The sequence below is a fragment of the Somniosus microcephalus genome, chromosome 6 (genome assembly GCF_052327205.1).
Source record: "Somniosus microcephalus isolate GS21.2 chromosome 6, FLI_Smic_1.0, whole genome shotgun sequence".
Classification (NCBI taxonomy): domain Eukaryota; kingdom Metazoa; phylum Chordata; class Chondrichthyes; order Squaliformes; family Somniosidae; genus Somniosus; species Somniosus microcephalus.
This window is the reverse complement of record NC_140992.1, coordinates 132356032-132377463: the sequence shown is the minus strand read 5'-3', so window position 1 is coordinate 132377463 and position 21432 is coordinate 132356032. Positions and strand designations below refer to the sequence as shown.

Here is a 21432-nt window from a genome sequence, read left to right as displayed (position 1 = left end):
GTGTGACAGTGCCCCGTGTTCAGTGTGTGACAGTGCCCCGTGTTCAGTGTGTGACAGTGCCCCGTGTTCAGTGCGTGACAGTGCCCCGTGTTCAGTGTGTGACAGTGCCCCGTGTTCAGTGTGTGACAGTGCCCCGTGTTCAGTGTGTGACAGGGCCCCGTGTTCAGTGCGCGACAGTGCTTCATGTTCAGTGTGTGACAGTGCCCCGTGTTCAGTGTGTGACAGTGCCCCGTGTTCAGTGCGTGACAGTGCCCCATGTTCAGTGCGTGACAGTGCCCCGTGTTCAGTGCGTGACAGTGCCCCGTGTTCAGTGTGTGACAGTGCCCCGTGTTCAGTGCGTGACAGTGCCCCGTGTTCAGTGCGCGACAGTGCTTCATGTTCAGTGCGGGACAGTGCCCCGTGTTCAGTGTGCGACAGTGCCTCGTGTTCCGTGTGCGACAGTGGGCCGTGTTCAGTGTCTGACAGTCCCCCGTGCTCAATGTGTGACAGTGCCCCGTGTTCAGTGTGTGTGACCGTGCCCCCGTGTTCAGTGTGTGACTGTGCCCCGTGTTCAATGTGTGACAGTGCCCCGTGTTCAGTGTGTGACAGTGCCCCGTGTTCAGTGTGTGACAGTGCCCCGTGTTCAGTGTGTGACAGTGCCCCGTGTTCAGTGTGTGACAGTGCCCCGTGTTCAGTGTGTGACAGTGCCCCGTGTTCAGTGTGTGACAGTGCCCCATGTTCAGTGTGTGACAGTGCCCTGTATTCAGTGTGTGACAGTTCCCCGTGTTCAGTGTGCGACAGTGCCCCGTGTTCAGTGTGTGTGACAGTGCCCCCTGTTCAGTGTGTGTTACAGTGCCCCGTGTTCAGTGTGTGAGTGCCCTGTGTTCAGTGTGTGACAGTGCCCTGTGTTCAGTGTGTGTTACAATGCCCCGTGTTCAGTGTGTGACAGTGCCCTGTGTTCAGTGTGTGTGACAGTGCCCCGTATTCAGTGTGTGACAGTGCCCTGTGTTCAGTGTGTGTGACAGTGCCCCGTATTCAGTGTGTGACAGTGCCCTGTGTTCAGTGTGTGTGACTGTGCCCCGTATTCAGTGTGTGACAGTGCCCCTTCTTCAGTGTGTGACAGTGCCCCGTATTCAGTGTGTGACAGTGCCCCTTCTTCAGTGTGTGACAGTGCCCCGTGTTCAGTGTGTGTGACAGTGCCCCTTGTTCAGTGTGTGACAGTGCCCCGTGTTCAGTGTGTGCGACAGTGCCCTGTGTTCAGTGTGTGACAGTGCCCCGTGTTCAGTGTGCGACAGTGCCCCGTGTTCAGTGTGTGACAGTGCCCTGTGTTCAGTGTGTGACAGTGCCCCTTGTTCAGTGTGCGACAGTGCCCCGTGTTCAGTGTGTGACAGTGCCCTGTGTTCAGTGTGCGACAGTGCCCCGTGTTCAGTGTGTGACAGTGCCCTGTGTTCAGTGTGCGACAGTGCCCCGTGTTCAGTGTGTGACAGTGCCCCGTGTTCGGTGTGCGACAGTGCCCCGTGTTCAGTGTGTGTGACAGTGCCCCGTGTGCAGTGTGTTACAGTGCCCCGTGTTCAGTGTGTGTGACAGTGCCCTGTGTGCAGTGTGTTACAGTGCCCCCATGCTGTCCCTTTTGCAGACCTCCTCTGTTCACTCTGCTTCCGAACCCGTATTCTTTCTTTCTTGCCGTTTCGCACTCTTCTATCTGATTTGAACTTTCTATGGGAGAGCATTAATTGCTCTGTGTTGATTGTGTACAGGAGGTGAGTTCAGGCCTCTTTTCATGTTGCTCTTTGTTTGTGTTTAAGGCCTCCACTGATTTTAGCAGGGATGAATGAAGCGGATCTGAAGCATGGTGTACAGTGTGGTGGGATCAGGGCGCTGGGTGTGTGTTTCACACAGATGCAGCGGCGAGCCCTCCCTGTGCTGCTTGTTGTGACAGGGGATCCTCTCGGTGTCAGGCGCCTGCTGGGGTTGGACGGTAAACTGAGAACTTCTCTGCGAGTCAAGAGTTGTAACCGTGTAATTTTGCTGCAAAACGATTTGCCACACCTCCGCGCTGTGTCCAGATTCCTGCCCAGCTGCAGCTTGCTGCTTCTCTGAGGTTGGGATTAAAAGGGAACTGGGACCAGCCACAGGACTGCTCAAAACAGATGGCAGGGAAGCGAAAGTGCTTGGAGGGGGAGGGGGTGATGGGGGTGGGAGATGGGAGAGGGCGGGAGGGGGGGTATCTCCTTCAGTCCAGAGGCAGACGATCGATTGGGGTTCCAGCCATTGGTTGTTAAGGTGTTTCTGAGGTTGCTGCCCATGCTGGCCACAGCCCTGATCTCCCCGGGTGAATGGGGTGCACCCCCACTGCTTACTCACCCCCTCCCCCGCCCGATACTGAGGGCCATACGGGAATTTTAAAACGGTAAAATCAGAGTGTTGAGTTTCCTTTGTGTTACTTTAGTGAAACTGTTTCTCTCTTTCAGTTTGCAAAGTTTAGGAATGTTATTAAAATAGTGAAATCTCAATCTTTGACGTAGCAGGCGGAGGAGTGTGATGCAATGAGTGGAGCGTGTGTCCCATAACACGGCACTGAGTCATTTCCACAGGTATAAGAACACAAGGAATTCAGGCCCTGGGCCATTGTTTAATTATTTGATTGTGTCAGCCGTGGCTCAGTGGGCAGCACCCTCACCTCTGAGTCAGAAGGTCGTCGGTTCCAGTCCCACTCCAGAGACTTGAGCACAAAAATCTCAGCTGACACTCCAGTGCAGTGCTGAGGGAGTACTGCACTGTCTGAGGTGCCGCCTTTCGGATGAGACATTAAACCAAGGCCCCAGTCTGCTCTCTCAGGTGGATGGAAAAGATCCCACGGCACTATTTCAAAGAAGAGCAGAGGAGTTATCTCCAGTGTCCTGGCCAATATTTATCCCTCAATCAACATCACCAAAACAGATTATCTGGTCATTATCACATTGCTGTTTGTGGGAGCTTGCTGTGCGTAAATTGGCTGCAGCATTTCTCTCATTGCAACAGTGACTACACTTCAAAAGTACTTCATTGGCTGTAAAGCACTTTGAGACGTCTGGTGGTCGTGAAAGGCGCAAGTCTTTCTTCTTCTATCATGGTCACCTCCACCCCACCCCCTTGCCTTTACCTGTTGCCCTCCTACTGTAAAGGAACACTATTCAGCGATCCTGCACTCCCAGCATGGAACATAAGGACACCAGGCGTGTTGGTTTAGACACTTGCCTTTCCCCTCTCAGATCTGCCTGGACTGACAAGATGTCTCCTCTCCCTCTGCTGGCTATAAGGCTCCTGTGTAACATGGGTTTGGGCAGTTTCAATCCAATCTCCAGTGGGCTTGGGCCTAGAACACAAAACTGCCACTAATCCATTGCTCATCAACAATGTGATAGGACATAGAAAGGCTAGCAGAATGGGCAGACAAGTGGCAGATGCAATTTAATACAGAGAAGTGTGAAGTGATGCATTTTGGCAGAAGGAACAGGGAGAGGCAATATACACTTAATGGCACAGTTTTAAAGAGTGTGCAGGGACAGAGGGACCTGGGAGTTAATGTGCATAGGTCCCTGAAGGTGGTGGGACATATTGAGAGAGTGGTTAGCAAAGCATATGGGGCCTTGGGCTTCATAAATAGAGGTATTGAGTACAAAAGTAGAGAAGTTATGCTGAACTTTTATAAAGCGCTGGTTAGGCCACAACTGGAGTATTGCGTCCAGTTCTGGTCACCAAACTTTAGGAAGGATGTGAAAGCCCTTGAGAGGGTGCAGAGGACATTTACCAGAATGGTTCCAGGGATGGGGGATCTTAGCTACAGGGACAGGTTGGAGAAGCTGGATTTGTTTTCATTAGAGCAAAGAAGGTTGAGGGGTGATTTGATAGGTGTACAAGATTATGACTGGTTTGGATAGGCTAGACAGGGAAAGGCTGTTCCCACTAGTTGATGGTACAGGGACTTGGGGACACAGATTTAAGGTTTTGGGCAAGAGATACAGGGGGGATGTGAGGAAAAACTTTTTACGCAGCGAGTGGTGAGGACCTGGAACTCGCTGCCAACAGAAGTGGTGGAAGCGGAGACACTTGGGGAGAAATTCAGTATTGCCACATTTGGGGCGTTATACTCGAGCGGGCGCGAAATTTAGCACCCAGCGCAAATTATCGCCACCTACTGCTAAATTGACCTGCTTCGCCCCAGGAGGTGCTTGGAGCGCTAAAACAGGCGCTGCACGACTGTCTCAAGGCGCTAAGCCGGAGAAGCGAGGCGCTACCACCGAGGGTGGGCGCAGCGCAGGTGCGGCCAGTTAGCAATTGCATGCAGACACGCTGGCGCCGGTCAGCTCTTAAAGGGGAGGTTCGATCTTGGCTTGCAGCCACACCCTGCACATCGGAGCCCTGATTCTCGGCCTGGACAGACCTGCTGCCACATTGTAATGCCTAGGACCATGGAGAGGGCCAGGGAGCGAGCGCAGCGGTTCAGTGAGAGGGCCCTGCAGGTTCTGGTTGGCGCAGTGGAGCGCAGGCAATCTATCCTGTTTCCGGACAGTGGCAGGAGGCCGCTGCCCAACGACTATCGCAAGGCTTGGAGGGAGGTGGCTCACAGAGTGACCTCCAGCAGCATGGTGCCTAGGACCCCTGTACAATGCAGGAAGAAGTTCAACGACCTCACTCGGGTCGTCAGGGTGAGTACCCTTTTCAGTATCCTCTTCATCCCTGCATGTCCACCTCACTTTATGGCCTAAGTGTCCTGAAAGCCCCAATGCCCAGCCCTCATCCAACACCTATGGGCCTTTCATGAAACTCACACGCACATTCAGCACTTTACACACTGTAAGGGCTAATCGACCATGGGAGGCAGTGCAGCCAAGATCAGGGCTTTACACTGTAAGGGCTATTCGACCATGGGAGGCAGTGCAGCCAAGATCAGGGCTTCACACTGTAAGGGCTATTCGACCATGGGAGGCAGTGCAGCCAAGATCAGGGCTTCACACTGTAATGGCTATTCGACCATGGGAGGCAGTGCAGCCAAGATCAGGGCTTCACACTGTAAGGGCTAATCGACCATGGGAGGCAGTGCAGCCAAGATCAGGGCTTCACACTGTAAGGACTATTCGACCATGGGAGGCAGTGCAGCCAAGATCAGGGCTTCACACTGTAAGGGCTATTCCACCATGGGAGGCAGTGCAGCCAAGATCAGGGCTTCACACTGTAAGGGCTATTCCACCATGGGAGGCAGTGCAGCCAAGATCAGGGCTTCACACTACTCAGAGCCCGTCCTTTCTCTTGCAGGGCAAGCTGGCCCATAACAGGAGGCAGCAGCAACAGACCAGGGGAGGCCGGCCTCACCTTCAAGACCTCAGCGATTTGGAGCAGCGAGTCCAGCGGATTATGGCAGGCCGGATGATTGGCCCCGTCGCCACTGGAGATGCCGACCCCGTTCTGGACAGCAATGGTAAGGTCATCACCTTTTTGACCTCTCTCGTTCCACTTGTGCCTCACACCAGCATCCTTTGCCACTATCGAACCAATACAGTGCATTGCAGCAGTCATGCCTCCCTCGCTGCCGCCCTGTCCTCACGCTAAAGCAACTCTTGTACCTCCCTGCTTTCAGATGCTGATTCGCCAGGTGAGGAGGCGGGCCCTCAATGCTACCACTGTGAGTGATTCTGAAGGTGAGGAGGAAGAGGTAGCCGGACCATCAGTGCCACCCTCAGCCGAGGCAGCTCATGGCCATAATGGGGACACGTCTTCCCTGGAGGGGAGCAGGGGGGAAGGGTCTGAGGAGGGTGAAGCTCCGAGGCCCAGCGGGCTGCAGCAACGCGGGGGGGGTAGGGAAGCTCGGCAGCCTTCTCCCCGGAGGGAGAGTCTGGCCTCCAGTCCTGCTACAGTGAGCGCAGAAGAGGTGCGGCTCCTCGCTGAAATGGGCACCCAGGCAGAGCACAGGCACACTGAGCTCATGGCTGCAGTGGCAAGGATGCCCGAATCCATTGAGTCACTAGCAAGGAGTGTCCAGGACTTCGGTGCAGCACTGGCAAGGAGTCTGCAGGACTTCGGTGCAGCACAGGCGGCTTCCACGCAAGTGCTTAGTGGTGCAATGCAGTCAGTGGCTGGTCTGATGCAGACGCAGATTGAGGCCACACGAGCACTGACTGCTGCCACCCTCGCTGCATCGGGCACGAATCGCCGGGGCCCTCGCCGTGCCGCAGCAGGCCAGCAGTCTGTGCTTCAGCAGATTGCTCCGCGTGCTGCCCCGTGGGAGTGCCAGTGTGTCGTCCAACCAGGGAGTGGCTGTCCTCTGTCAGGATGGCAGCATTCCTGCTGCCAACACTGTCACTTCTCCACTGCAGCTGCCACCACTTGTAGGACAGACTGCTGCTGCCCATGCAGAGTTGGAACAGTCAGCAGCCGGGCCCTCCAGGCCCAGAGCTGGTCTAGGCCGTACCTCAAGGGCATCTGCTGACTCAGTTTCTGACACTCAGCAGCCTTCCCCCAGCCTGGCTGCAGCCACTGGGGTCCCATTGCGGAGGAGCTGCAGGGTGGGAAGGGGCCAATCTCGCAAGCAAAGCAGATCACCCTCGAAGAGCAAAAAGTAGGAGGGATGCAAAATGCTGTTAATTTTTTTAGTAAAGGCCGAGGATCGTGGTCATTTTTTGGTTATTCTTTTGTTCATTGTCTCCAGGTTGTGAGAGCCAGTTATGTGTCTGACTGCTTTTTTGGGGGGTTTTCTCTATTACTTTGTCATGCGGGAAGAGCACACAGTTTGTTAAATAAAGAAGTGTCTTTATTCAGATTGTGCATGTTTGCTCTTTGAACTATTTGTTGCCTTGACCGGCTCAGGGGTTGCGGAACGGTTCCATTCATGTTCTTTCGAGGGCACAAGACGTTCCGACTTAGAACCGACTTTCAATAAGCTGCTGACGGACGGCCCTTGAACTTTGTGCCTCCCTCCCATCCTGGTGCTCCTCCTCCTCCGCTGGTGCTCCAATGTCTGCTGGCAGTGGCTGAGTCCTGAGGATTGCCAGGTTATGCAGCATGCAGCACACTACAATGAAATGGGAGACTCGCTCAGGTGAGTACTGAAGAGCTCCCCCGGAATGGTCCAGACAGCGGAACCGTTGCTTTAGCACGCTGATTGCGTGCTCAATGATGTTCCTGGTTGCTTGATGGCTCTCATTGTATCGTTCTTCAGCAGGGGTGCTGGGCGCACGGAGCGGGGTCATCAGCCAGTTGCACAGAGGATAGCCCTTGTCCCCGAGAAGCCAGCCTCCTGGGTGAGCCGGGGCTTCGAAAAGGTCTGCCACAGAAGTCTGGCACAGGATGAAGGCGTCGTGGCTGCTGCCTGGAAAGCGGGCATTGACAGCAAGTATCAGCTGTCTGTGGTCACACACCAACTGGATGTTCAACGAATGGAACCCCTTCCGGTTGCGGTAATCCTCGGCATTCTCTTGCAGCGCCCGCAAAGCCACATGCGTGCAGTCAATGGCGCCCTGGACCATGGGGAAGCCTGCTATTCTTGCAAATCCCATTGCACGCTCCTGCTGCTTGTCCAGGGTCATGGGGAAGGAAATGTACTGACGTCTCCTTTTAAAGAGGGCATTCGTGACTTGACGGATGCAGCAATGCACCGCGAACTAGGAGACATTGGCAATGTCCCCAGTAGCGGATTGGAAGGAGCCGGTTGCATAGAAGTTGAGAGCCACTATCACCTTCACGTCCACCGACAGAGACGTCCTGCTCCTCAGTTGAGGCTGCAGATCTGGCTGAAGCAGGTGACAGAGCTCAGTGACCACCTCCCTGCTGAATCGAAGCCTCCGAAAACACTGCTCCTCAGACGTGTTGAGATATGAGAACTGTTGGCGGAATACCCTGGGAGGGTAAAGTCTCCTGTGCAGACGCCTGTTGGCCCTCCTCCGTCTGGCCATGATTGGCACTCTCTCTCGGCGTCTCTGAGCCCTCTCAATGCAATGGAGAAACCCAACGTTTCCACCCATTGCAGCCCCCATAGTATGTGGCCACTCAAGGTTATGCCAGTGAAAAAGCAAACCAACTACAAAGTTCTGGGCCGAAGCCAGAAGTACCTGTGCGAGCGCTGACTCAATGCAGAAAGCTCTCTCCCTTTGTCTCTCTGCAAATCTCTCTCTCTCGCACAGGAGTGGTCCAAAAATGGCTACCACAAAGAAGCCAGGAAGAGCCCACTTTAAATAGCGCCCCTCCAGCCCCACAGCGACTGGGAACCGTTCCAGTCGCTGGGAGCTCCAGGCGGAAAGGAGGGGGGGGCCACTGAAGTTCCGGTTCGGGGCGCCCCAAGGGCATTGCACCATGAAATGACATCAGGATCTGCGCGCGCAGTTGAGCGGGCGTTGCGGTTTTGCGCCGCCGCTAAATGTCTGCTCAATTTCGCGAGAGGCGCTGATCTCGCCGCGCCCGGGCGCTAGCCGCATCGCGCCCCACTTATCGCCCTCTTAAGGCACTAACGGGTGGCGCTAACAACTGAATTTCTCCCCCTCAATATTTTCAAGGGGAGACTGGATAGGAACTTGAGGGAAATAAACTTGCAGGGCTACGGGGATAGAGCAGGGGAATGGGATTGATTGGATTGCTCTACAGAGAGCCGGCACGGATTTGATGGGCCAAATGGCCTCCTTTTGACCCGTTGTGACTCTATGACTAAGGACCATTGTTGTGAGAAATAGTTAAACATCACACTGTGGGGTGCTCTTCTGAGAATGGGGGCTGCAGCATATTGCTGGATCAGTGTAGAGGGAGCTTTTCTCTGCATCTGGCTCTGCTGTAGCTGCCCCGGGAGTGCTTGGGGCTGCAGTGGGCCTGAAGTGGACAACACTCCACGTGTCAGCACTGACATTCCTTACCCTGAGGAGCACAAAAAGAAATTGAAAGACGGGAACCAGCTGGTCCAATCACCTTTAACCCTAGCCAACTCAACAAATTGCCCCTGCTGAAAGCAGAACAACGCTTGGAAAGAAATTGTGTTTTTGAGACTCTAAGACCGGACACGTATTTCCTCCTGCTTCAGTAACCTTGGCGGTAATTTTAACCCCCAAAAACGGGTGGGTTTGGTTCAGGTGAAAGGTTAAAATGTTGAAAATCAGAATCAGGAAGCCAAGCCACCTCGAACCCGTCCACTTTCGGTTTTAACAGAGGCAGGACGTGGGGCGGGTGAGCAATCCTCTCCCAGGAGGCAGGTCAGTCATTGAAACCTTTAAAGCAAGCTGTGTTCCTCCATTTTCGTACCTCCATCTTTACAGGGTTTCTATTTTTAACCCATGTTGGCTGGTTTCCCGAGGCCCGGGAAACCCAGCAGCTAAAAGGAGGCGAGAAAGGCTGGATCCATCAGGCAAGTGATCATTTAGGTGATCATTAACACTGAACAACAAAAATTGCTCACTTGGAAATCTGAAATAAAAACAGAAAATGCTGGAAATGCTCAGCAGGTCAGGCAGCATCTGTGGAGAGGGAAACAGAGCTAAGGTTTCAGGTCGATGACCTTTCATCAGAACTGGAAGAAGTTAGAGATCCAACAGGTTTTAAGCAGGTACAGGGGCAGGGGGAGGGGGGAAAGAACAAAAGGGAAGGTCTGTGATAGGGTGGAAGGCAGGAGAGATTAACTGGATTAACTGGCAAAAGGGATGATGGTGCGAGGCAAAAGGGGATGGTAATCGGACAAGTAAAGAAACAAAAGATGGGTCTAGCGGTGGGGTAAATGGCAATAGCAGAATCATTACCAACAGCTGCTGTCCAAAAAAATGAGGGCAATGGTTCTGATCTGAAATTGTTGAACTCGATGTTGAGTCCGGAAGGCTGTAAAGTGCCGAATCGAAAGATGAGGTGCTGCTCCTCGAGCATCCGTTGAGCTTCCTTAGAGCAGTGAAGGAGGCTGAGGTCAGAGTGGGAGGGAGAATTAAAATGGCAAGCAACCGGAAGCTCAGGGTCATGCTTGTGGACTGAACGGAGGTGTTCCGCAAAGCGATCACCCAATCTGCATTTGGTCTCCCCAATGTAGAGGAGACCACCTCGTGAGCAGCGAACCACTAAACCTACCTGCTGCTGAACCCGACAGGCAGCCAAGCCTGTCAATCAGGCTGGCTTCCGGCCGTGAATCTGCTTTAAAAAAACCACGCACGCTGTTTTCGCCATAACTCCTGCCCCTAGTCCGAAACCCGGCCCCTGCAGTGAATATCAGGGCCCTTGATTCAATAAGTGATGGTTCGCTCTGCAGACACGGGTCAGAGTCTCAGATGACGAGACTGTCTGGAAAAGGTTTCTCATGGACAGGAGCCGTGGAATGCAAGGGTCCTCCCCGGTGATCCTTTTCAGAATGTTTGGATTGATACAGAATGTTGAGCTACAGCAGCAGCAGTCTGTGCTCTTGGCAGTAACACGGAGACCTCACTCCACTGTTACCAACTCCAGCCATCCTTACCCTGAGCAGAATCTGATTTGGAATTGGCAGTTCAGCCTCATTACATGCACACTCTGCAGCATCTGAAGAATGCAGGGAAAAAATGTTAAATAGTAATATACAGTTTTGCAAATGTCTTTGGAGGACAAATAGGACAAACAGGACAATAAGAGGCCTGTGCTGGCTGTTTGCTAGAGCAATCCAGAACTAATCCCACTGCTCTCTCCCTGCATTCAACTAAAAAGAAAGAAAGACTTGCATTTCATGACTTCAGGATGTCGAAAAGCACTTTACAATCAATTTTGAAGTGTAGTCACTATTGTAATGTAGGAAACGCGACAACCAATTTGCACACAGCAAGGTCCCACAAACAACAATGTGGTGATGTTGGACACCGAGGAGAACTCCCCTGCTCTTCGAAATAGTGTCCTGGGATTTTTTTACTGCTCCTTGAGATGGTTTATCATACGAAAGATGGTACCTCCGACAGTGCAGCACTCCCTCAGTTCTGCACCAGAGTGTTAGCCCACATTTTGTGCTCAAATCTCTGGAGTGGGACGTGAACCCACAACCTTCGGACTCCAAGATGAGAGTGCGACCCATTGGGCCACAGCTGACTATGTCCTATGGCAAAGCATTCCAGGCTCCAACAACTCTCCATGTAAAGAAATTTCCCCTAATCTCTCAATTCAATCTTAGTTACAATTTTAAATTGATAACCCCTCATCACCCCAACCAGAGGAAATCATTTTCCCCCATTCACCCTGTGAAAATTCTACTGAATTTTAAAAACCCCAACTAAATCTTCTCTTAACTTTTCCTGTTTCAGGGGAAATAGTCCCAGTATCTCAAGTCTCTCCTCATAACTACAGTTTCCCATCCCAGGCATCATCCTGGTGAATCTACGCTGCACGCTCTCTCTGGCTCTAATGCCCTTTCTATAATGGGGTACCCAAACTGCACACAGCTGTAATGACACTGGGTTTTGTTATCCTGACAAATACAAGCCAAGGAACCAGACAAATCCTTATCCTCCTCGCTTTACTCCTCACTAAAGAACCACCTGGGGTTTACTGCCCAGTGTTAAGCCTAGGAGTTAGGTCTGAGTCAGCTCACCAAACCGTCTTACAACACCCATTTTGGATTGAATCTGAGTTCGCCTCTCCAACCCTCGATTGGGACAAGCTACTGAGTTAATGAATTAACCCTTTCTTGCCAAATTATCAAAGAATAAGTCATCTACTAGCAAACTGTTTGTTGACTACAAGATCACAACTTAAAGTTAAACATTGAGTATACGAGCAATTACTAGATGTAATTTGATCTAGTCAAGCTCATCTAGCAATGTGAGGAACAAACAATTAATGGAGTTACTTAGCAAAATGAGTAACAAAGATTTTAAAGTGCTGACTTGTTTATTTCACACCTGGGAGTTATTTCCTGGACCTAGTTTTCCCAATGGCATTCTAACACTACCAAGGACTGTTGTTTATCTACACAAGCCATTATGGCTTAATTAGCTTAGAAACCTGCATGGTTTTAGGTTGAAGCCGTGTGGTTTGAATTAGATTTGCATCACAGCAACTTCCCAACATTCTGTTCCATTGTGACTGCGCGTCTTTTAAGCTGAAATTCCATTTTGAGAACATTTCAGGCAGTTTCCAGGACATTTCCCCAACAAATCTTTAAGCCCACCCTTACGGGCACTTTTCCAGGACTTTGACGGAAGTTCAGTCGAAACCCTGTTTTCCTGAGTAAAATGCTATTGGTCTTTCTATGGCTTTAAAATGCACTTGCACTTTCAGGGAATTATGTATTTGAACTCCTATGTCTCTCTGCTTATCCACATCCTTAAGCATTGAGTGTATACTTGTTTATCTTCGCGAAATGTATTACTTCACACTTGTCCGCATTAAACTGCATCGACCACCTCTCTGCCCATTCTGTTAACCCTATGTCCTTCTGAAGTCTTTTACATTCCTTTTCGCTGTTTTCCAAACCCCAATTATTTTTGTAACATATCTCCTTATCAAATGTCTTCTGAAAATTCATTGACGTATCTTGTACTGTTGCCCTTTGTAAAATTTCTACCTGATTGGCACAGTACAGTACAGTCATTCTAGTTCCACAGGAGCAGGGTGAAGGCTATGATGCATCTCTCTCTCTCTCTCTCAAAGAATGTGTTCACAGGAGATGGAGCTCCCTGGTCCTTTACTACCTGGTTGACATATGACATGGGATATGGTAGTGCACTCTATGTGTTGTCGTTCCACAGGTGGAGGGTAAAAACTGCAACTGCCACAATGCATCTCTCTCTCTCTCTCTTTCTCACACGTACTTCCAAGGCAGCTGGAAATTGCCAAGGCCCTGGTGAAATGTTCAACTCCAGCCCCAGGCCCACGACATAAGTGCAGGCCTAGGTGGGAGCGCAAAGCAGGCACATGTAATATTACATGACCAATTCTATAAGTTTAATGATCCTATTGAGAATTGTGTCATTTTATTGTGTGCTTGTTTTGCCCAACGTCCCCCAAGGTTTCCCCTGCCCGAAACCTGATCCCTCTGCTTTCTGTAGTTTCTCTCCTATCTCCCCTCATGCCCGGTCCGAGCTTACCTTGCCCATGAGGCCCACTTCCTGCTCTCTCGACCTTATTCCCACTAAACTGTTGATCACCCAAATTCCCTTCCTGGCCCCTTGCTCGCTAGCATTATAAGTGGTTCCGTCTCCTTAGATATTGTCCGAATCCTCTTCAGAACCGCCGTCATCACCCCATCTTCAAAAAAACCCACGCTCGACCCCTCTGTGCTTGCAAACTACCGCCCCATCTCAAAGCTCCCTTTCCGCTCCAAAGTCCTTGAACTTGTCGGCTCCCAAATCTGTGCCCATCTTTCCCACAACTCCATGTTTGAACCCCTCCAATCAGGTTTCTGCCCCTGCCCCAGCACTGAAACAGCCCTAATCATAGTCTCAGATGACATCTTCTGCTGGTTACTGAGTCCTTGTTGGTAATTTGTGCTACTTTTTATTTACTCACACCAATTGAATATTTGTTTGGTAATTTAACAGATAAATGACTGTCCTTTGGATACGTGGTGACAAAATTAACAGTCACTTGGACAAGTGTGGATTAATTAAGGAAAGTCAACACGGATTTGTCAAAGGCAAATCGTGTTTAACGAACTTGATTGTGTTTTTTGATGAGGTAACAGAGAGGATTGATGTGGTGTACATGGACTTCCAAAAGGCATTTGATAAAGTGCCACATAATAGGCTTGCCAGCAAAGTTGAAGCCCATGGAATAAAAGGGACAGTGGCAGCATGGATATGAAATTGGCTAAGTGACAGGAAACAAAGAATAGTGGTGAACGGTTGTTTTTCGGACTGGAGGAAAGTATACAGTGGTGTTCCCCAGGGGTCGGTTCTTGGACCACTGCTTTTCTTGATATATATTAATGACTTGGACTTGGGTGTACAGGGCACAATTTCAAAATTTGCAGATGACACAAAACTTGGATGTATAGTGAACAGTGAGGAGGATAATGATAGACTTTAAAAGGACATAGACAGGCTGGTGGAATGGACGGATGGATACGTGGCAGATGAAATTTAATGCAGAAAAGTGCAAAGTGATACATTTTGGTAGGAAGAACAAGGAGAGGCAATATAAACTAAAGGGAGTGAATGAACAGAGAGACCTGGGGGTATATGTGCACAAATCGTTGACGGTAGCAGGGCAGGTTGAGAAAGCGGTTTAAAAGCATACGGGATCCTGGGCTTCATAAATAGAGGTATTGAGTACAAAAGCAAGGAAGTTACAGGAAACTTTGGTTTATCCAGAGGTTGTATGTCCGGAATACTCGATCTAACGGCAAAAATCAGGAGCCGTTTTCTATAAGTTTTTTTAGATCTCGTTCTTTTTTTTTCCCGGTCAGGCACTGCAAGGCCTGTAGCTATAGCAACAGCTTCAGCTAGAGACGCTTGCAGCTGCAGCCGACTCTTTAGAAGCTGTTGCTAAGCAACAGTGTTTGTTGTCAGATACGGGGTTGAAAACCTCCGTATGCTTCAACATTAACTTTGTATGTCCGGTAGTTTTGATAGATCGGCAACACGCCGGTCCCGTCGGTGCCGGATATCACAAAGTTTCCTGTATGATGAACCTTTATAAAACACTGGTTTGACCTCAAAGACTGGTATTGTGCCCAATTCTGGGTACCGCACTATAGGAAGGATATGAAGGCCTTAGAGAGGGTGCAGAAAAGATTTACAAGAATGGTTCTAGGGATGAGGGACTTCACTACGTGGATAGACTGGAGAAGCTGGGGTTGTTCTCCTTAGAGCAGACAAGATTGGGAGGAGATTTGATAGAGGTGTTCAAAATCATGAGGGGTCCAGACAAAGTATATAGAGAGAAACTGTTCCCATTGGCAGAAGGATCGAGAACCAGAGGACACAGATTTAAGGTGATTGGCAGAAGAACTAAAGGAGACATGAGGAAAAACTTTTTACACAGCGAGTGGTTAGGATCTGGAATGCACTGCCTGAGAGGGTGGTGGAGGCAGATTCAATTGTGGCTTTCAAAAGCGAATTGGATAAGTACCTGAAGGAAAAAATTTTGCAGGGCTACGGGGAAAGGGCGGGGGAGTAGGACTAGCTGAAGTGCTCTTGCAGAGAGTCGGCACGGGCTTGACTCTGTGCTGTAACCATTCGATGATTCTATGGTATCTCTGGGTCCCACTTTCAGGTGTTACACCTTTTAACGCTTTGGAAATGAACCACAGTTCAGGGAGAACAGCAGTCAATTGGCAGCTGCCACCTCTGGGTGTGGCGCTCTCCTGTTTATGGCTAATGGTGCTGCACCTCCTCAGATATCTTACCGTTGAAAGGTTAGTCGAGACTTACAGTAGCTCTCAGCACCCATACAGTCACCAGTGCTGTTGGGACTCCGGAGGTCATCCACATTATACTAGAGAGTGTCATCAACAGTGCTCTCCCAACAGAAAGACACAGTTTAAAGGTCCCTTCACCCCATCCTTGACAGCTGTGCTTTCAACAGCCTAGACCCTAAGCTCTAGAATTCCATTCCTAAATCTCTCCGCCTCTCTACCTCTTTCTCCTCCTTTAAGTCACGCCTTAAAACCTACTTCTTTGACCAAGCTTTTGGTCATCTGCCCTAATATCTCCTTATGTGGCTCGGTGTCAAATTTTATCTGATAATGCTCCTGTGACGCACCTTGGGACGTTTTACTATTAAAGGCATTATGTAAATGTAAGTTGTTGTTACATAGCGACACTGGATTACATGGTGTCAAAGAGAATAGCAGTGCCATGGGGACGTGATTGTAAGTGGTAAACATTGGAGTCTATCAATAGTGTGAATGGTGATGATTTTGTCCTCATTGACAGTTTAATGAAATGGTTCTTATTTGTATCTGTACTTAAGTAAAGACAATTAGCAGCGACAGATCCCTGATCCCTGGGACGGCCTCACTCCAGGTCAATGAGTTGCTACTCGGGCTCTTGATATTTCTCTTCTCTCTCCTTGCAGGCCGCTTTAGTGACTCATCCGTTCAATAAAATCTTGAACTGGTGCAGCGGCAGCACATACTTCCACATGTCGGTCGGCAGCCTGGTCCAAGGAGGAAAGATTCTCTGCGAGACTTCACTGGTAAGGATGGTCGGTGACGGAACGGCAGTGCGGGTCAAACTGCATTTCATTTTTTAACTATTGGTTTATTTGATTAAAGGGTTACAAAATGGACGACCTTCTGACATCATACGTGAATGCGTATTTAGCTACTGTGAAGCAAAGAACGGCTCGATTCCTTGCCCGATGGGACGAACGTTAAAGGATTTGGACTCTGCCAACAGTGCCATGAGATTCTTACATCTCTTTCTTTCTCTCTCTTTTCCCATGTCTGTCTCCTTACCCAATTCTCTCTCTTTCCCCTCCTCTCTCTCTTTCCCACCTCTCTCTCTCTCCCTCTCCCCACCCTCTCTCGCTCTCTCCTCACTCCTCTCTCTGTCCAATTTTTACTGGGTCATCACTTCAACAGCTGTGAATTTTTTCAATGAACCTGTTAATGAGTAGAGCAGGCCTGTGCTGCCGAGCAGTGCCTTTTTAGCAGGTGATATAATTCAATTGCAAAGTGACCTGTCTGAAGTGATTAATATTACTAGTAGTTTTTTTTAACCAGTGCCTGGGCCCCATGTGACACACATGAAGACCCTTCTCTGCTCCTTCTTCCAGGAGCTGATCTTCATGTTTAATATAGGTGTATTTATTGTAGTGCCTGTCTGATTCATACAAAGTGAACTCACATCTTATAACCCACACCCTTAAACACACACATGGACAGAGTTCACTGCCACTTGGAAAGGTTGATGCATTCGGATATCTGAAGACGATAAATAGAAAGAAGCGCAACAACTTGCATTCATAAAGCACCTTTAACTTCGTAAAACATCCCAAGAACATTTGCTATCCCCACAACATGGCTGGTTCCCTGTTTAAAGGTATCTGTTTTTTAGTGTCACTAGTCACCATGAAGCTTCTGCACCTGCAGTGTTAACTCTGCAGATGTCTGTCTCTTCACCTCCCCCAAAACACCAGCGACACTCCGACCCCCCCTTTCGGGTTGCCAACTCTTCTTGGGGGTAATCCTGGAGGTTTCTTCACATGACCTCCCACCTCCAACCACCCCGCCCAGTCAAACAGCTTTCCCACCTCCCCCCTCCCCCATCTCCAATATTTTATAGCCAATAAATGAAAATGTTCCGAGAAAAATAAAACCCATAATTTTTTAACGCCACTATGTTGTTTCTCCAGGGTTGCTCGCAGGAGTGTCCTGGAGATTAATCTTCAATTCCTGGAGACTCCAGGGCAATCCTGGAGGGTTGGCAACCCCTCCCCCCAGTATGCTCAAATATTTGTGCTTGATTGGGTCTGATTCCAGGGACGTGTCTTTAGCCAAGATGTGTGACTGTAGAAGAATCCAATTGCAGTCGATTGCCATAGGCTCGCAGCCAAGTCCATTGCAGGCGAGTGTAATTGCGAATGGATGTGAGTGCACGTTCCTATGACTGCAAGTATGCCCAATCGCAGAGGAGTGTGATTGTGAGCCTGTCCACATGTGAATTCAAGCGTACATAAAATCCAGATGTGCACTGGTGACAAAAGATTACCGAGCGCCATATTATCTGAATTATTCCATACTTACAGTGGACGGTGAGCCTCCATATAATGTATTTATTCAGTGATCTGCCTGTCTTTCAGTACTCAGTCCCCAGGCCTGTGTTTTATGTGGGTGGATTCTTGTGCCTTTCATCACATGGAACTCAGCAGGGGTTTGACATTCCTCGATGTGCTACTTCAACAGAGCCATTAACCCCTTCATTTTAAAAAGTTGGTGATTTTGTTAAAATGAGATGAACAGGAATTTGATGTGATTGTGTTAACCTGTCCGCTAAAAAATAGCATGCGGAAGATTTTCAACCGGCAAGTTCCGACTTCTCATCACCAATGTGGTCTTTTACTCTCAGATGTGCATTAACTCAGTGCCGGGGCCAGACTGCTCCGTACTTGGCAATAAATGAAATTCAATATCAACAGTGTCCCTGTCTTTTTACTGAATGTAAAAGGTTAACCTCGAACCAGGGAAACGCACAGTGATGAGGGTCTGGGTGACGAGGGTCTGGATGACGAGGGTCTGGGAGACGTGGGTCTGGGTGAGATGGGTCTGGGTGACGAGAGTCTGGGTGACGTGGGGCTGGGTGATTTCAGTCTTTGTGGGGAGTGACTGGGTGATGTCAGTCTGGGTGACAAGGGTCTGTGTGATGAGTCTGGGTGACGAGGGTCTGGGTGACGTCAGACTGGGTGACGAGGGTCTGGGTGATTTCAGTCTTTGTGGGGAGTGTCTGGGTGACGTCAGTCTGGGTGACATGGGCCTAGGTGACAAGGGTCTGGGTGATGTAAGTCTGGGTGACGAGGGTCTGTGACGAGTCTGGGTGATGTCGGTCTGGGCGATGTCAGTCTGGGTGACATGGGTCTGGGTGACGATGGTCTGGGTGATGTCAGTCTTTGTGGGGAGGGTCTGGGTGACGAGGGTCTGGGTGACGGTCTGAGTGACAAGGGTCTGGGTGATGTCAGTCTTTGTGGGGAGGGTCTGGGTGATGTCGGTCTAGGTGACTAGGGTCTGGGTGGCGGGCTTCTGGGTGACGAGGGTCTGGGTGACGTGGGTCTGGGCGACAAGGTTCTGGGTGACGTGGATCTAGGTGGCGAGAGTGGGTGATGTCAATCTGGGTGATGATGCGGGTGACGAGAGTCTGGGTGATGTCAGTGGTTGACGTGGGTCTGGGTGGCGAGGGTCTGGGTGACAAGGGCCTGGGTGAAGAGAGTCTGTGACGTGTGTCTGGGTGATGTGAGTCTGGTTGATGTGGGTCTGGGTGACGAATGTCTGGTTGTCGAGGGTCTGGGTGACGTGGGTCTGGGTGGTGAGGGTCTGGGTGACGGGGGTCTGGGTGATGAGAGTCTGGCTGATGTCAGTCAGTCTGGGTGATGAGGGTCTGGGTGATGACAGTCTGGGTGGGGAGGGTCCGGGTGACGTAGGTCTGGGTGATGAGGGCCTGAATGACGATGGTCTGGGTGATGTCAGGCTGGGTGATGAGCGTCTGGGTGATAAGGGTCAGGGTGACAAGGGTCTGTGTGACGAGTCTGGGTGATGTCGGTCTGGGTGACGAGGGTCTGGGTGACATGGGCCTGGGTGACAAGGGTCTGGGTGATGTAAGTCTGGGTGACGAGGGTCTGTGACGAGTCTGGGTGATGTCAGTCTGGGCGATGTCAGTCTGGGCGACGAGGGTCTGGGTGATGTCAGTGGGTGACGAGGGTCTGGGTGACACGGGTCTGGGTGACGATGGTCTGGGTGATGTCAGTCTTTGTGGGGAGGGTCTGGGTGATGAGGGTCTGAGTGACGAGAGTCTGGCTGATGTCAGTCTGGGTGATGAGGGTCTGGGTGATGACAGTCTGGGTGGGGAGGGCCCGGGTGACGTAGGTCTGGGTGATGAGGGCCTGAATGATGATGGTCTGGGTGATGTCAGGCTGGGTGATGTGGGTCTGGGTGATGTCAGTCTGGGTGATAAGGGTCAGGGTGACAAGGGTCTGTGTGACGAGTCTGGTTGATGTCGGTCTGGGTGACGTCGGGCTGGGTGACGAGGGTCTGTGTGTCGAGGGTCTGGGTGGAGGGTCTGGGTGATGTGAGTCTGGGTGATGTCAGTCTGGGTGACGTCAGTCTGAGTGACGACAGTCTGGGTGAGGTGGGGCTGGGTGAGGAGAGTCTGGCTGACGTGGCTCTGGGTGACGAGGGTCTGGGTGACGTGGGTCTGGGTGATGTGAGTCTGGGTGATGTCAGTCTGGGTGACGTGGCTCTGGGTGACGAGGGTCTGGGTGACATGGGTCTGGGTGATGATGGTCTGGGTGATGTCAGTCTTTGTGGGGAGGGTCCGGGTGACGAGGGTCTGGGTGACGAGGGTCTGAGTGACGAGGGTCTGGGTGATGTCAGTCTGGGTGGCGAGGGTCTGGGTGATGTCAGTCTTTGTGGGGAGAGTCTGGGTGATGTCGGTCTGGGTGACTAGGGGCTGGGTGACGGGCTTCTGGGTGACGAGGGTCTGGGTGACGTGGGTCTGGGCGACAAGGGTCTGGGTGACGTGGATCTAGGTGACGAGAGTCTGGGTGATGTCTGTCGGGGTGATGATGCGGGTGACGAGAGTCTGGGTGATGTCAGTATGGTTGACGAGGGTCTGGGTGACGTGGGTCTGAGTGACGAGGGTCTGGGTGATGTCAGTCTGGGTGACGAGGGTCTGGGTGATGTCAGTCTGGGTGACGAGGGTCTGAGTGACGAGTGTCTGGGTGACGAGGGTCTGGGTGATGTCAGTCTGGGTGACGAGCGTCTTGGTGATGTGGTTCTGAGTGACAAGGGTCTGTGTGACGAGTCTGGGTGATGAGGGTCTGGGTGACGTGTGTCTGGGTGACGCCGGTCTTGGTGATGTGGGTCTGGGTGACAAGGGTCTGTGTGACGAGTCAGGGTGATGTCGGTCTGGGTGACTTCGATCTCGGTGACGAGGGTCTGGGTGACGTCGGTCTGGGTGACGTGGGTCTGAGTGACGATGGTGTGGGTGACGTGGTGCTGGGTGATGTCAGTCTGAGCGACGAGGGTCTGGGTGATGTCAGCCTGGGTGACTTGGGTCTGAGTGACGAGAGTCTGGGTGGCGTGGGTCTGGGTGACGAGAGTCTGGGTGATGTCAGTCTGGGTGATGAGTGTCTAGGTGACGAGGGTCTGGGTGACGAGGGTCTGGGTGCCGAGTCTGGTGATGTCAGCCTGGGTGACGAGGGTCTGTGTGACGAGTCTGGGTGATGTTAGTCTGGGTGACGAGGGTCTGTGTGACGAGTCTGGGTGATGTCGGTCTAGGTGACGTCAATCTGGGTGACGAGGGTCTGTGTGATGAGTCTGGGTGATGTCTGCCTGGGTGATGTCGGTCTGGGTGACGAAGGTCTGAGTGACAAGGGTCTGGGTGAAGTGGGTCTCAGTGTCGTTACTCTGGGTGATGAGGGTCTGGGTGATGTCAGTCTGGGTGATGTGGGTCTGGGTGATGTGGGTCTGGGTGATGAGGGTCTGGGTGAGGAGAGTCTGGGTGACGAGGGCCTGGGTGACATGGGTCTGGGTGACAAGGGTCTGGGTGACGAGGGTCTGGGTGATGTCAGTCTGGGTGACAAGGGTTTGGGTGACGTGGGTCTGGGTGATGAGGGCCTGAATGACGATGGTCTAGGTGAGATGGGTCTGGGTGATGTCAATCTGGGTGATGTCAGTCTGGGTGACGTTGCCCTGGGTGATGTCGATCTGGGTGATGTCAGTCTGGGTGACGTGGGTCTGGGTGACGAGGGTCTGGGTGATGTCAGTCTGGGTGACATGGGTCTGGGTGACGATGGTCTGGGTGTGGTCGGTCTAGGAAAAGAGGGTCTGGGTGACGAGAGTCT

The 21432-nt window shown here is 51.3% G+C and overlaps 1 protein-coding gene across 1 annotated transcript in view; it reads left to right on the top strand.

The window, feature by feature from the left end:
* The window catches only part of LOC147116084 (unconventional myosin-VIIa-like), a 507950-nt gene extending 489938 nt beyond the window's left edge, over positions 1-18012 (top strand). The window contains exons 46-47 of the mRNA XM_085992002.1: positions 15952-16071; positions 16151-18012. Of these exons, the coding sequence (XP_085848128.1) occupies positions 15952-16071; positions 16151-16252 (222 nt within the window). The 3' untranslated portion in view covers positions 16253-18012. The remainder of the gene's footprint in view (positions 1-15951; positions 16072-16150) is intronic.
* Positions 18013-21432: the final 3420 nt, after the last annotated feature.